The sequence below is a fragment of the Sebastes fasciatus genome, chromosome 3 (genome assembly GCF_043250625.1).
Source record: "Sebastes fasciatus isolate fSebFas1 chromosome 3, fSebFas1.pri, whole genome shotgun sequence".
In the NCBI taxonomy this organism is placed as follows: domain Eukaryota; kingdom Metazoa; phylum Chordata; class Actinopteri; order Perciformes; family Sebastidae; genus Sebastes; species Sebastes fasciatus.
Genome location: NC_133797.1, coordinates 41,652,587 through 41,669,714, shown reverse-complemented (window position 1 = coordinate 41,669,714; position 17,128 = coordinate 41,652,587). Strand labels below are relative to the sequence as shown.

The 17,128-nt window shown below is 38.6% G+C and overlaps 1 protein-coding gene across 5 annotated transcripts in view; it reads right to left on the bottom strand.

Moving 5' to 3' along the window:
* Positions 1–17,128, bottom strand: part of ccsapa (centriole, cilia and spindle-associated protein a) — a 157,368-nt gene extending 140,240 nt beyond the window's left edge. For 2 of the 5 annotated variants that reach the window (XR_012593409.1, XR_012593408.1), the window contains exons 1-4: positions 16,993–17,128; positions 10,199–10,585; positions 7,572–7,942; positions 5,742–6,895 (exon numbers count right to left, since the gene is read on the bottom strand). Coding sequence is in view for 3 of the 5 variants with exons in the window: in XM_074631302.1 (XP_074487403.1) it covers positions 6,716–6,895; positions 7,572–7,942; positions 10,199–10,541 (894 nt within the window). In the remaining 2 variants the exon portion in view is untranslated. Of the gene's footprint in view, positions 1–4,588; positions 6,896–7,571; positions 7,943–10,198; positions 10,586–16,992 lie in introns of those variants that run through there. The other 3 variants (XM_074631302.1, XM_074631303.1, XM_074631305.1) reach the window with 3 other exon arrangements.

Here is a 17,128-nt window from a genome sequence, read left to right as displayed (position 1 = left end):
TGTTAAAATAATAAATCATACACCAGTAACTTGGTAAAAATGAACAGAATTTGTATTTATAATTAAAATAATAACTCATCCGTCGTATCCGAGCTGTTCATTTAAAACCCGTCGACCGTCTGAACAGCCGCTCTGATTGGATTAAAGGGTTTTCATCCTCCAGCCTGCAGAACCGAGACGCTTCATCTCCGAGATATCGCAGCTCTTAAATCTCTGATTTCTCTGTGAACCCCTGAATGCATCGTCAGTCATCTTCCAGAACCCGACTGAACGGATCGATTAGTGTTCGTTAAAACCTGTTTATGGATTTCAGTCGTGGAAAGTAACTAAGTACATTAACTCAAGTACTGCACTTCAGTATCATTTTGAGGTACTTGAGTTATTTCCATTTTAAGTAACTTTATACTTCTCAAAGAGAAAACTTGTGCTTCTGACTCGTTTTATTCCGTTCCGTTACAGATTCAGATTATAAATACAAAACAAATAATGATTTATTATTATAGATTAGCTAATGGATCAATAATTATAATCCAATAATATATTATATATTGATTCTGCATAATGATTACTTCTGGTACTTTAAGTTTATTTTGATGCTGGTGCTTTTACTAAAGTAAGTATTTGATTTCAGTACTTTGACTTGTAACAGAGTATTTGTACAGCGCGGTATTACTGCTGTTATTTATGTAAAGGAACTGAATACTTCTTCCACCACTGAAGGACTTAATTTGAAAATATATAACTATAATAAAAAATAATAATATAATAAAATAAATTAATAAAAAATATAAAATAAATGATGATGTAGATAAAACTGGGATTTTATTCCATATTCCAATAATTTCAGAAACAAATATGAATATTCAAATCAGATTTTATTCAAATAAGATTTATTCACAGCAAAGTGGATGTAAATATATATAATTGTGCATGTTTTCAAATACAAATACAGTGACCAAAAATGTAAACGTGGTTTGGAGATAAAATAAGATGAAATATTCAAACGTATGATAATAATAATAATACTAATAAAGCACACTGTCTCAGATACAGCAAGCAAATAAAAGTCACTTTCTCCAACAGTGCATTTCACAAACTCCTCACATATAATATATATAAATATATATATTATATTTACCTTTTTTTTATCTTAAAGTTCAAATATTTCCCGGTGATTGTCTGAAACGTTCGGACTCTCAAAAATCGACTCATCAGGTCCCAAAATAATAAAAAGAAACGGCACAACGGTTCTGAAAATATTGAGAAGTTTGAACGAGTTCAGTTTAACGTCGACTTCTTTCTACCTGAGACGATTTCTGAGAATCAGAACTTTGTTTATTCTCTTAAAGGGATTTTATTTAAAGAAACATCATCGTATTACTTATTTTAAAAACACCAGTATTATATCTGTGTTTACGTTTAGAAAGCAAAATGTATTTTCTTTAGATTTTATTTTTCCGAATGATAAAATATTTATTGGTTTCAGAGGTTTCAGAGTAAATGTGGAAATCTCTTCACTATCTGAGAATATTTAACTCCATGTTTCATTTCTGGATTCATAAAGCTGTGATCACATGATCCTTTAACCCCTTCAGCCCCTCTGAAGACCTGAACCGTCTCCGCTCTGCAAACTCACACAACTCTTAATTTACTACTGATTTTAAATTCTATTTTTAGCTGCCAAAGTTTCAGAAGATGCCGAAGAAGATGTGTCGTTAAAAATCAATAAACATTCTCAGTGAATTTAAATGCATTCAGTTTTTAACGTATTTAACTCACAAAACGTCCCCGTTACGTCGAACACGTGATGAACTTTAGCCCTCGGTTTGAGTCACGGGACGCGACGATGACGTCACCACGAGTTCACAATCTTTTGTTTTAGTTCCATCAAACAGTCAGAAAACAAACTGGTGAAGCACGAGTCAGTTTGATTCGATGGAAACAGATCAAATCTAAACGTCAAATGAAATTTATACTTTATTTGACGTGAACGTCTCTGGAGATAAACGCCTAACCTGAAACTGATTTCAAGATTTCGAGCAGAAAAATGTGATTATTTTATTCCTCAATTCACAATTAACTTTCTTTTCTGTCATTTGGAGTAATTATTGACATTTAAACATTCATTTGTTATTTAACTGTTTTATTAATTACGTACCAGTAGTTATCTCACGGAGTCCTGACGTTCAAGCACATTCATTTCTATATAAATGTTAAACTTTATTATTAACAGTGTAAATTAAAGCGTTACTGAGGCGGTAAACCACGTTCATCCTGACGACCTTAACAATTACAAAACTCATTAAATACACCACATTATGAGCTTTAACTAGTGACTCCGCTCTGAATATTAATGTTCTGTTTCATAAAAGTGTTTTAATTCTTTACGACGTTAGCGGAGACGGAAACTCTGATGAAGCAAAATGAGCTTCGGCTGTTTTAAAGGTCTTATTGACAACATTTTTCTGTAGATGAATATTGTTTTTTTAAATAATAAAACATCCACAGAGACTTTAGAAAGTCGCTGAATAACAGTCTGGCTTTTCCTGGAATAAATATGATTGTGAATTAATCATTTAAAAAACGTTGGCGGGTCCAAAATGAATGTTTTGTTTAATATCTGTGGAAGATATCTGACGTTTGGTTCCGTCTTCTAACGACGTCGCTGAGCTCCTAAACATTTTACTGAAACATTTTCCAAAAATGGATTTCTATAAAAAAATGAAGTTCCTTAAAGGTCCTGAAACGGCGAGCTGACGGTCGGCCGTTGGACAGTTTGAGGTCGTCTGTGAGTGTTGGTTTAGTTTTTACGGCGTGTCCGTCACCGTTCAACATGTTGAATCGGCGGCGGAGCTCGTCAGTGAGAGAAGTCGCTCTGATTGGCTGTTCAGCTTCAACCAATCAGTGCAGGAGAAGAGAAACAGCCGTCCTCGCTCTCCCTGTTTCCCTTTCTGAATGATGAATACAGACTACCGCCCCCTGCTGGTGAGGAGAGTCATTTCCTCTCACGCAGTAACAGAACGTACGTGGTAGTTGGCCGCCGGCTGTCGTCTTTGCGGTGTGTTCGAGTGTAACTTTTTGGTCGAGACAAAAGAGACGTGAGGCGACGCTACAGTCGGCCTTCATCGCCGCTGGTTCTGTGTTCTAAGATTTACTGACTTCTGGGAGAAGTTTATAGAGATGTTCCTGATATTAGCAAAGAAAACTCAGTTTCTATAAAGGTGTAAAACTCTCTAAAACTTTCTGAAACAAAATTCACGAAATTATTCCCAAGAGTTTGAGCTTTTATAAAGATTATTCTGGAGTTCCTAAAGTGTCCGAATGACAGAAAATTAAAAAATTCAGATTAATCATAACTGTTAAAGATCATTAAACTGTGAACTGAAAATGTTCCTGGAGGCGTCCAGAGGTTCAGACTTCTGGGAAAAACTTCATCAGTTCCTGAAAAAGTTTCTAAATTCAAGTTTACTAACGACGTCGGTGTCTTCAGTTAGCGTGTCTTCAGTTAGCGTGTCTTCAGTTAACGTGTCTTCAGTTAACGTGTCTTCAGTTAGCGTGTCTTCAGTTAACGTGTCTTCAGTTAGCGTGTCTTCAGTTAGCGTGTCTTCAGTTAACGTGTCTTCAGTTAACGTGTCTTCAGTTAGCGTGTCTTCAGTTAACGTGTCTTCAGTTAGCGTGTCTTCAGTTAGCGTGTCTTCAGTTAGCGTGTCTTCAGTTAGCGTGTCTTCAGTTAGCGTGTCTTCAGTTAACGTGTCTTCAGTTAGCGTGTCTTCAGTTAACGTGTCTTCAGTTAGCGTGTCTTCAGTTAGCGTGTCTTCAGTTAACGTGTCTTCAGTTAGCGTGTCTTCAGTTAGCGTGTCTTCAGTTAACGTGTCTTCAGTTAGCGTGTCTTCAGTTAGCGTGTCTTCAGTTAGCGTGTCTTCAGTTAGCGTGTCTTCAGTTAGCGTGTCTTCAGTTAACGTGTCTTCAGTTAACGTGTCTTCAGTTAACGTGTCTTCAGTTAGCGTGTCTTCAGTTAGCGTGTCTTCAGTTAACGTGTCTTCAGTTAGCGTGTCTTCAGTTAACGTGTCTTCAGTTAGCGTGTCTTCAGTTAACGTGTCTTCAGTTAACGTGTCTTCAGTTAGCGTGTCTTCAGTTAACGTGTCTTCAGTTAACGTGTCTTCAGTTAGCGTGTCTTCAGTTAACGTGTCTTCAGTTAGCGTGTCTTCAGTTAACGTGTCTTCAGTTAACGTGTCTTCAGTTAGCGTGGACAAAAACAGATAAATGTCTGAGATTAACGGTAAATGTCCGGCAACGACTTGTTGTGAAGTGAACGCAATGAGACGGGGGACGGAAACGGAGACATGTAGTGGCTGAATGTTATGATTGTTATCAACAGCACCTTTAAGCAACATAAATTAACAATATTATTGTGTTTCATTTGAATTAATCTCACAAAGTTATTATTTAAAACTTCTCCTGAAGCAACACGTCTTTAAATTAAGTCTTTACTTTTGCATAATCGCCCCCAAAAAGTTCAGCTCAGATCCTCTCGTTGGAGTTTTAATTAAGAGAATTAAGAGTTTTAGTCGTTAACAGAAGAGCACCATGCAGATTATTCCTCTTTATTAAAATCAATGTAAACCAGTAGATTATTATTATTATAAAGGTAGCACATCTTAAATATAGTTTCTACTCTGAAAATACTTTAAATACTAACTTTATCTGATAAATCTGGTGTTTCTATGTGGAGTTTATTTTAATCTAAATTTGAGATTCAAAATAGTCAAATATCAAAAATACTCCAGTTTGGTCCGTTGAGTTATGAGTTATAAACACGCACACAGCTGCCTTCAGTGAGAGAGAACTGAACGTTAATAAATACATAAATACATAAATAAAGCACAGCAGAGTGTTTGGAGACTTTCATGCTCAGAAATGAAATACATTCAGAGAGTTTCTGATGTTTGTTCGTCATCAAACACAGAAAACCGACTTCAGTCCGTCAGACATGAAGAACTAAACTGTTCCGTTGGTTTCGCTGCTGTCGGGAGAAAAACACACTTTCATCCAGGTTTCATTAAACCTGAACCCCGATTACACATCACAAGTAGAGATCACCTGGGCAGTAAATTATAACCCCTCTGACCTCTGACCCCTGACCTCTGCATCATACTGCAAACAACCCCAATATACAGTTAGTGTAGTTTAGGAGGAAGTAGTCGTAGTATAATAATACGTCCTCTTTAACCCTCTGAGACCCTCAATAGACCCGTTCTAGTCTTCTTTAGGGGGTCCAGGGGGTCTTTAGGGGGTCTTTAGGAGGGTCCAGGGGTCTTTAGGGGGTCTTTAGGGGGAGATAGCAGGTCAACAGTAGATGTCACATAGAAGTGGTGAACATCATCTGAAAGCTGAGAACCTGAAGATTAATCTGAGATGCAGCTCAGCACTGAGGGTCAAGATGTTCTGGTCATTAATCAGAAATAAACATTAATTAGTTAATCAAAATGCATATTAAAAGTGTATCAGGGTTTAGAACATGATGATAGGAGTATCTGATGGTCATCTCCATGCTCTATTATGTCTCATCAGTTGTTGGGTTGATACCATTTGTTCCACAGATTTGGTGCTAAATTTAACCATTTGTTTACCACTGGAGAATTGATAAAAATGATCAATAATCCTCCAGAATACCACATTAAGACACCAAGACCTTGAGGAACACCAGAGAAAATGCCATGCTGTGATTTGGGATCAAAAACTTTTGACATTTTGGAGATTTCTGCAAGAATTTGCATTTTTTTTTCGCCGATTGGAAGGCGAGCACTTGTGTTGTGTGAACTAGCTTCACTACTTTAGCTTTAAAGGTCCCATATTGTAAAAAGTGAGATTTTCTCGTCTTTAACATTATAAAGCAGGTTTAAGTGCTTTATATAAATACTGTTAAACTATCAAAACGCTCAATTTACGGAAAAACACACAGCCCGTATTCAGAAACTGTGCGTTTGAAACAAGCCGTTAGAATTTCTGTCCATTTGTGATGTCACAAATATACAATACTTAGACCATTACACGGTTTTAAATGTTAACATTCTAAATGTGTCCCAGTTTATTTCCTGTTGCAGTGTATGTAAATAACATCAGCTGACAGGAAGTAAACATGGACCCAAGCTGTTGCCTAGCAACACAATTCCGTTGCAATTCCATTGAAATGCACTAAAACGGAGCGTTTCAGTCAGAGGGTGAATACAGGTATATTCAGGCAGACAGTACGAGGAAAATGAAGGGTTACTTGAACATTACAGCATGTAAACATGTTCTAGTAGAAATACAAAATACAAGTATGAACCTGAAGATGAGCTGATATGGGACCTTTAAAACTACTAGAGCCTCTGACAGACTGTCACGTCGGGTCTCAGAGGGTTAAATATATCGATTGACGGCCTTATTTGTGATATAAAGACTTTGTTTGTGAGCTTCATATTAATGTGGATTCACTTCATTACTCCACTCTGATCCGAACGTTCTACTATCATGGATGTTAGGTTAAATTAAATTACAGTCTTTAGCTAAATGACCACATAAAGTTTTGGGGTGTTTTTTTTTCCCTCGACAGCAGCGATCCACTCTTTACAGGACGCTGACGGACTGGAACCAGACGACATGGTTCTCCGTTGTTCCGCCGTCTGATATCTGCTCCTCAGTGAGGAAGTAAAGGAAACACGTCGTCCCGTCTCTACCTCAGCCGGGCGGAGAAGCAGCGCATGTACTCCGTCATCCAGCGGTCGTCCACCACCGTCAGCTGCGACCGCCTCGTCTTCTCCAGGTCGGCCGACCGAGCCCGCCGGCGGTCCGGGTTGGAGCTCCGCTTGTCGGACTCCCGCCGGGTCTGAACGCAGGCATCGGACGTGTTGCTCTGAGAGGAGAAACCAGAGAGATAGAGAGAGAGAGAGAGAGAGAGAGAGGATTCGTTTCTGAAAGCAACACCGGTGTTTCAATATTAATGTGTGCAGAGTTTCTGGTGACACGGCTTCACTTCTCCGGTGTCCCGTGGACGAGGTCGAGCTGCTCTGAAACTCTCTCCTGGCTTCCTGAGAACACTTTACATCCTGGTTCTTTGCATTTCAAACTACTGCAGCGCTGGCGCCCCATATAACGGGGCAGATGAGCTGGTGTGGCACTTTAAAAAGGGAGGTTGAAAAACCAGGATGATGAGCAGGACTAGTGCAAAAAAAGTGGCATTTATTAACAAAACGTTCAGTGAAACAAACGGCACAAATAAAACCCGGGAAGTTCAATAAAACTACATTTAAAGTGAATCAAAAGAAGCACACAACAGAAAGCTGTTAACTTCCTGCAGTGAGCTACACATCACAAGGACATTTAAAGGGACTGAATGTACCTTTTTACACATATAAACGTTTTTTAATATTATTTTATAGCCAACGTGTGAACAGGTTTTAACCAAAAACGTTTCCTCTCTCAGCCTGTAGACGGATTGTAATGTGCAGAGCGCGGGACGGTTTTCTAACCTTTAACTAATAAATGTAAAGTTTTTACAAAAGTTTTTACTCGGTGAGACAAACACTCACGTCATTTGGTGTCCTCCTGACCTCCGTCCGTCTCTCGGTCCAGTCCAGTCGGCTGGACGGTCTCCGGTTCTCCTTCTCCTTGGTGCTGACCGGAGGTTGGCTCTTCGCTCTCGGCGGTTTGCGTGCCGCGGCCGGTTTGTCGCCGTGGGAACCGTCCGCTTGTCCCGGCTCAGACCGAGGGGTGCGGCGGCGGTGACGTCGTTTCGGTACCGGGTTTACGGGCTCCCCGTCAGAAGACGTCGTGTCAGCAGGACCGTCGTCTGTCGCCGTGTCCTCTGAGGGTCCGCCATTGTTTAGAGCTGCCGTCACCGAACCGCCGCTGGCTTCGTTCACACCGTTTTCTGTAACTGCTGGTTCAGACACAGAGAACGCTGCAGGTTAGAGACACACAGAGAACGCTGCAGGTTAGAGACACAGAGAACGCTGCAGGTTAAAGACACAGAGAACGCTGCAGGTTAGAGACACAGAGAACGCTTCAGGTTAGAGTCACAGAGAACGCTGCAGGTTAGAGTCACAGAGAACGCTTCAGGTTAGAGTCACAGAGAACGCTGCAGGTTAGAGACACAGAGAACGCTGCAGGTTAGAGACACAGAGAACGCTGCAGGTTAGAGACACAGAGAACGCTGCAGGTTAAAGACACAGAGAACGCTGCAGGTTAGAGTCACAGAGAACGCTGCAGGTTAGAGACACAGAGAACGCTGCAGGTTAGAGACACAGAGAACGCTGCAGGTTAGAGACACAGAGAACGCTTCAGGTTAGAGTCACAGAGAACGCTGCAGGTTAGAGTCACAGAGAACGCTTCAGGTTAGAGTCACAGAGAACGCTGCAGGTTAGAGTCACAGAGAACGCTTCAGGTTAGAGTCACAGAGAACGCTGCAGGTTAGAGACACAGAGAACGCTGCAGGTTAGAGACACAGAGAACGCTGCAGGTTAGAGACAGAGAACGTTGACATGCTGATGATGATCTGATTGAAAGAAGATTACAATCTAGTGTTTTTATTCCTCTGACAGAGCGTACTGTGACAGGATATGATAATATGTTGATTTCCAGATGAATATGTTGTTAAGTATTCTGTATCTGGAGCTTTTATAACGGACACTCTCCTGTCTGAAATGCATGCCATGGAAATGAGACACAATAGGTCTTTTATATCTGAACAGGAGGAAAGCGTCCCGTCTGATCACTGAACCTTCAGTCCAAATATTTTTAGCATCGGCGTCCCCCGAGGTTAAACCAGCCTCCGGCCTCCGTTAGATTATCCCAAAACATTCCTGGAAGCAAGACAGGAAACCTTCTCTCCAACTAAAGTACAGCCGGTCGTATGAATCCCTGTTTTCTCAAATAAATCCCAAACCGGGGTGTGATTAGAGTCCTCAAACTGCAACCTGATCGACCCTCTGAGACACACAATACACCCGCTTTGTAACATTTTGGATTAAAGCTTCAGTAGGAAGTATATATTTTTGGCATCATTGGAGTTAAATCCCATAATAACCTTTCAGCATATTATAATCCAAGCGTTCTGAGAGAAAACTAGACTTCTGCTCCTCCTCATGGCTGTTGTCAGGCAGGAGAGCGTTCCTATTGGCTGTGGTCCGATCATGTGACCGGTACTTGGCGTTCCTTCACCAGATTTTCACAATGTGGTCCATATTTGAAGTTCCTAATGCCGGGATCAGACTACATGATATTTTGGTCTTTGACGATGGTCACCATGTCAGATCTAACGATCACAGCGCCATAAACTCTTGCAGTGTTTTGGTGGGTGACCGGCAAGACAACACGTATGACCACGACCGATCGAGGCACGTCGTATTCCACGATCATGCGCGAGTTCAGACATCATCGGGGAGGCGGTTGAAGCAACTGTCAATCATGGCGACAGAAGCGTTGTGTGTGATGCTGGCGGTCTTGTGTTGCGAAAAGAAAAAGAAAAGAAAGAAAAAAGGGTTGTGGATGTTCTCCTGGGTCCCACAGAGAGGACGATACGGGCTGTCCATACTTCAGTCAGTTTGGTTGTCCCACCTGACGACAGCAAACTCGCCATCACTCCTCCTTTTCGCCATGTTTGTTCATTATCAAGTGACCTGACTGAGACTGCGTGCTGGAGAGAGCACCTGATTGGTCAACGCAAAGGAACACGTCGTTGGAGATGTCCCACTAGACGTGTCGAGACGAAAAATTCTGACAGGCTAGACTTTCCTCTGGGTGTCGTGGGGCGTCCCAGACGTGGCGTCGGTTGTCGTGTACTATGACACACTACACGAGATAAGAGGATCGAGTTTCACACACGACTCGTTTATCGTTCCCGATCCCCTACGACGGCCGTGTCGGGCTACAATCGGGCTGATATCGTGGAGTCTGAACCGGGCATAAGTTAAATAGTTTCAGAGCTCTGCTCCGGAAACGAAACGGACGGACGGACGGACGGACGGACGGACACGCAGAGCGCTACATACCCCGTCTATGTTGTCGCGGGGGTATAAAGACTCAAATGTTCAGGGTACTTCCACCAGAGAGACGCTGGAACCAGCGTTATAATATTTGGTATTGTTGCTTGATAAATGATTTAATCAGTTAATCAGTTAATCAGTTAATCAGTCAGTATTGATATCGGTCTCCTCACCTGCGGTCGGTGCAGCGTCTACAACCACGTCTCCGGTCTGTCCGTCCTCAGAAGGATGTTTCGGTCCGGGGCTGGACAACAGCTGCTTCACCTCAGAGGACGGCGGCGGCGGTGGCGGGAGGGACAGAGGGGCGATTTTGTTCCTGTTCAGCCTCGACGTGGACCAGCCGCTGGAGTCGGAGCCGTTGTCCCAGCCCTCCCAGAACCAGGGCTTGTGGGAATGCTCCATCACCCGCCGGGTCAGACGGTACTTCAGAGAGTCCTCGTAACATTTGGAAAACGTCTCCCATTTGGGATCCCTGAACTTCTTCATGTACTCCGTCCGTATCTTCTTGGTCACCATAGTTCTGGTCTGGTTCTGGTCTGGTTCTGGTCTGGGTTTTCACACTGTGGAGAGCAGATCAATGAAACATTGACATTCACTAAATTAAATGGAAACAAGAGCTGCGAGCAGAACTCAACAGGATCGTCCCGTAAAACCTGACGGGCAACGGAGTCCGTTTATTATCATCAGACCAGAGGAGGCCAGACGGCTGCACCATCATCACATCTACTAGAGCTTCCAGAGAATTATCACTGACAGTTATTAGTACCGTTAAATTAGTGACTTCAACTAAAGATTGTTTTCATTATGGATTAATCTGCTGAGTATTTTCTCCATTAATCGATTGATTTGTTTACTTTATAAAACTTCTGAAAATAGTAAGAAATGCCGTCACAATGAGCCAGAGTAATAATAATAATAATAATAATAATAATAATAATAATAATAATAATAATAATAATAATAATAATAATAATAGTGCTTTACAATAAAAAATAATAATAATATCAGAGATAATCCAAAGTGACAACGTTTGCTTCGTCCAACCAACAGCACAAACCTCAAAGTATTTAAAATACATTTAAATAAATAAAAGAGAAAGAATTAAAATCTCACAGTTGAGAACCATGAAATGTTTTTGGCATTTTAGCTTAAAAAAATAACTAAAATGATTATTATTAATTTTCTAATTGATAGATTAACTAATTATTTCAGCTGTTCTTGTATAAACAGTTACATTTATATCAAAGCATCATATTTTATTATGAGCTCTTCATATGTCAAATGAATGTCTTAATCTGTAAAGTAACTAAAGCTGTCAGATAAATGTAGTGAAGTAAAACATTGAATATTTCCCTCCGCGATGTAGTGAAGTAGAAGTACAAGGTGGCATGAAAAGAAATACTATTGTACAGTACAAGTACCTGTTCAAGAACTCGAGTAAATGTACTTAGTTACTTTACAACACTGCTGATCATATTCTACCAAATCAATTCATTTGTAGGTTTCTGAGAGGATCTACCTGCAGCCCATAGACATAGATATATACATAGACGTGTCTCTGCCAGGTGTGGTCTACCTGTAAGCCCCGCCCCCCTCCCTCCCCAACAGATTACCCTCAGAGGAGGGTTGAGGTTTATTATAGTATTACTACTGACGGTACTACAACTGCTAGTACTCTAATACTACAGCACCAATAACAGGAGTCCTCCCGCCTACACACACATTCTAATTGATTTTATTTTATTATCTAAATATCTGTTATCTTTAGTGACAATAAACTATATTCATTATTCATTTTATCTGAGCTGACCTACATCTGATCCGAGGACGAAACCGGGACAACGTTCAGTGTCAAACAGCGAATTATTGATCATTTATTGGTGTATGTTTCCCTGCAACTGAAACACTCTTATTTTGAAGGCTTTCATTTCCACAGTCACACCCGTAAACATCCGGTTATAACATCCGGTTATAACGTCATATTATAACATCCGGTTATAACATCCGGTTAAAACGTCAAATTATAACATCCGGTTATAACGTCACATTATAACATCCGGTTATAACATCCGGTTATAACGTCACATTATAACATCCGGTTATAACATCCGGTTATAACGTCACATTATAACATCCGGTTATAATGTGACGTTATAGCCGGATGTTATAACGTCACATTATAAGGTCACATTATAACATCCGGTTATAATGTGACGTTATAACCGGATGTTATAACCGGATGTTATAACGTCACATTATAAGGTCACATTATAACATCCGGTTATAATGTGACGTTATAGCCGGATGTTATAACGTCACATTATAAGGTCACATTATAACATCCGGTTATAATGTGACGTTATAGCCGGATGTTATAAGGTCACATTATAAGGTCACATTATAACATCCGGTTATAATGTGACGTTATAACCGGATGTTATAACCGGATGTTATAACGTCACATTATAACGTCACATTATAACATCCGGTGATAACGTCACATTATAACGTAAAATTATAACGTCAGATTATAACGTCACATTATAACATATGGTTATAACGTCAGATTATAACGTCACATTATAACATACGGCTAGAACATCCGGTTATAACGTCACATTATAACTTCCAGTTACAATGTCACATTATATCGTCACATTATAACTTCCAGTTACAATGTCACATTATATCGTCACATTATAACATCCAGTTACAATGTCACATTATAACGTCACATTATAACTTCCAGTTACAATGTCACATTATATCGTCACATTATAACATCCAGTTACAATGTCACATTATATCGTCACATTATAACATCCAGTTACAATGTCACATTATAACGTCACATTTTAACTTCCAGTTACAATGTCACATTATAACGTCACATTTTAACTTCCAGTTACAATGTCACATTATAACGTCACATTATAACTTCCAGTTACAATGTCACATTATAACGTCACATTTTAACTTCCAGTTACAATGTCACATTATAACGTCACATTATAACTTCCAGTTACAATGTCACATTATATCGTCACATTTTAACATCCGGTTATAACGTCACATTATAACATCCCGTTATAACGTCACATTTTAACATCTGGTTACAACGTCACATTATAACGTCACATTATAACGTCACATTATAACATCTGGCTATAACATCACATTATAACGTCACATTATAACATCCGGTTAGAACGTCACATTATAACATCCGGTTAGAATGTCACATTATAACATCCGGTTATAACGTCACATTATAACGTCACATTATAACATCCGGTTATAACATCATATTATAACATCCGGTTATTACGTCACATTATAACATCCGGTTATAACGTCACATTATAACATCCCGTTATAACGTCACATTATAACGTCACATTATAACATCCGGTTATAACATCATATTATAACATCCGGTTACAACGTCGCATTATAACATCCGGTTATAACGTCACATTATAACATCCGGTTATAACATCATATTATAACATCCGGTTATTACGTCACATTTTAACATCTGGCTATAACATCATATTATAACGTCACATTATAACATCCGGTTAGAACGTCACATTATAACATCCGGTTAGAATGTCACATTATAACATCCGGTTAGAACGTCACATTATAACGTCACATTATAACATCCGGTTATAACATCATATTATAACATCCGGTTATTACGTCACATTATAACATCCCGTTATAACGTCACATTATAACATCCCGTTATAACGTCACATTATAACGTCACATTATAACATCCGGTTATAACATCATATTATAACATCCGGTTACAACGTCACATTATAACGTCACATTATAACATCCCGTTATAACGTCACATTTTAACATCCGGTTACAACATCACATTATAACGTCACATTTTAACATCCGGTTACAACGTCACATTGTAACGTCACATTATAACATCCGGTTATAACGTCAGATTATAACGTCAGATTATAACGTCACATTATAATGTCACATTATAACATCTGGCTATAACGTCACATTATAACATCACATAATAACATCCGGTTATAACGTCACATTATAACATCCGGTTATGACGTCACATTATAACGTCACATTATAACATCCGGTTATAACGTCACATTATAATGTCACATTATAACATCCGGTTATAACGTCACTTTATAACATCCGGTTATAACGTCACATTATAACGTCACATTATAACATCCGGTTATAACGTCACATTATAACATCCGGTTATAACGTCACATTATAACGTCACATTATAACATCTGGTTATAACATCACATTATAACGTCACATTATAACATCTGGTTATAACGTCACATTATAACGTCACATTATAACATCTGGTTATAACATCACATTATAACGTCACATTATAACGTCACATTATAACATCTGGTTATAACGTCAGATTATAACGTCAGATTATAACGTCACATTATAATGTCACATTATAACATCCGGTTATAACGTCACATTATAACATCCGGTTATGACGTCACATTATAACGTCACATTATAACATCCGGTTATAACGTCACATTATAACGTCACATTATAACATCCGGTTATAACGTCACTTTATAACATCCGGTTATAACGTCACATTATAACGTCACATTATAACATCCGGTTATAACGTCACATTATAACATCCGGTTATAACGTCACATTATAACGTCACATTATAACATCTGGTTATAACATCCGGTTATAACGTCACATTATAACATCCGGTTATAACGTCACATTATAACGTCACATTATAACATCTGGTTATAACATCACATTATAACGTCACATTATAACATCTGGTTATAACGTCACATTATAACGTCACATTATAACATCTGGTTATAACATCACATTATAACGTCACATTATAACGTCACATTATAACGTCACATTATAACATCTGGTTATAACATCACATTATAACGTCACATTATAACGTCACATTATAACATCTGGTTATAACGTCACATTATAACATCACATTATAACATCTGGTTATAACGTCACATTATAACGTCACATTATAACATCTGGTTATAACATCACATTATAACGTCACATTATAACATCTGGTTATAACATCACATTATAACGTCACATTATAACATCTGGTTATAACGTCACATTATAACGTCACATTATAACGTCACATTATAACATCTGGTTATAACATCACATTATAACATCACATTATAACATCCGGTTATAACGTCACATTATAACATCACATTATAACATCCGGTTATAACGTCACATTATAACGTCACATTATAACATCTGGTTATAACGTCACATTATAACATCACATTATAACATCCGGTTATAACGTCACATTATAACGTCACATTATAACATCACATTATAACGTCACATTATAACATCACATTATAACATCCGGTTATAACGTCACATTATAACATCACATTATAACATCCGGTTATAACGTCACATTATAACGTCACATTATAACATCTGGTTATAACATCACATTATAACGTCACATTATAACATCTGGTTATAACGTCACATTATAACGTCACATTATAACATCACATTATAACGTCACATTATAACGTCACATTATAACATCTGGTTATAACATCACATTATAACGTCACATTATAACATCCGGTTATAACGTCACATTATAACGTCACATTATAACATCTGGTTATAACATCACATTATAACATCACATTATAACATCTGGTTATAACGTCACATTATAACATCCGGTTAGAACATCACATTATAACGTCACATTATAACTTCCGGTTATAACGTCACATTATAACATCCGGTTATAACGTCACATTATAACGTCACATTATAACATCTGGTTATAACATCACATTATAACGTCACATTATAACATCTGGTTATAACATCACATTATAACGTCACATTATAACATCTGGTTATAACGTCACATTATAACGTCACATTATAACGTCACATTATAACATCTGGTTATAACATCACATTATAACATCACATTATAACATCCGGTTATAACGTCACATTATAACATCACATTATAACATCCGGTTATAACGTCACATTATAACGTCACATTATAACATCTGGTTATAACGTCACATTATAACATCACATTATAACATCCGGTTATAACGTCACATTATAACGTCACATTATAACATCACATTATAACGTCACATTATAACATCACATTATAACATCCGGTTATAACGTCACATTATAACATCACATTATAACATCCGGTTATAACGTCACATTATAACGTCACATTATAACATCCGGTTATAACGTCACATTATAACATCACATTATAACATCCGGTTATAACGTCACATTATAACGTCACATTATAACATCCGGTTATAACATCACATTATAACGTCACATTATAACATCCGGTTATAACGTCACATTATAACGTCACATTATAACGTCACATTATAACATCACATTATAACGTCACATTATAACGTCACATTATAACATCTGGTTATAACATCACATTATAACGTCACATTATAACATCCGGTTATAACGTCACATTATAACGTCACATTATAACATCTGGTTATAACATCACATTATAACGTCACATTATAACTTCCGGTTATAACGTCACATTATAACATCCGGTTATAACATCACATTATAACGTCACATTATAACTTCCGGTTAGAACGTCACATTAATCCTTTAAAACAACAATACAGCCGGTTTTATATCCTGAGATTAAAACACGTCATTCAGTAAATATGAGTTCTAAATATTGTGTGAGAGATAGAGCCTCATCTCAGCCGGTACCGTTACCAGCTGACGGCTCCGGTAAGCCCCGGTAGGACCGGTAGGACCGTTACACGGTGAGCTGAGGAGGTTTAACGGGTTTAACGGGTTTAACCGTATACCGGTCGGAGATCAGTCTACTCACCCAGACCTGGTCCTGGTTCTGGTTCTGGTTCTGGTTCCAGGAGGTTCCGATCTGTCCCTTCAGTCCCGCGGTGAGACGCCTCTCTGCTCTCCGACTGACAGCTAACAAACACCAAGCAGAGCCGAGGAGCCGAGGA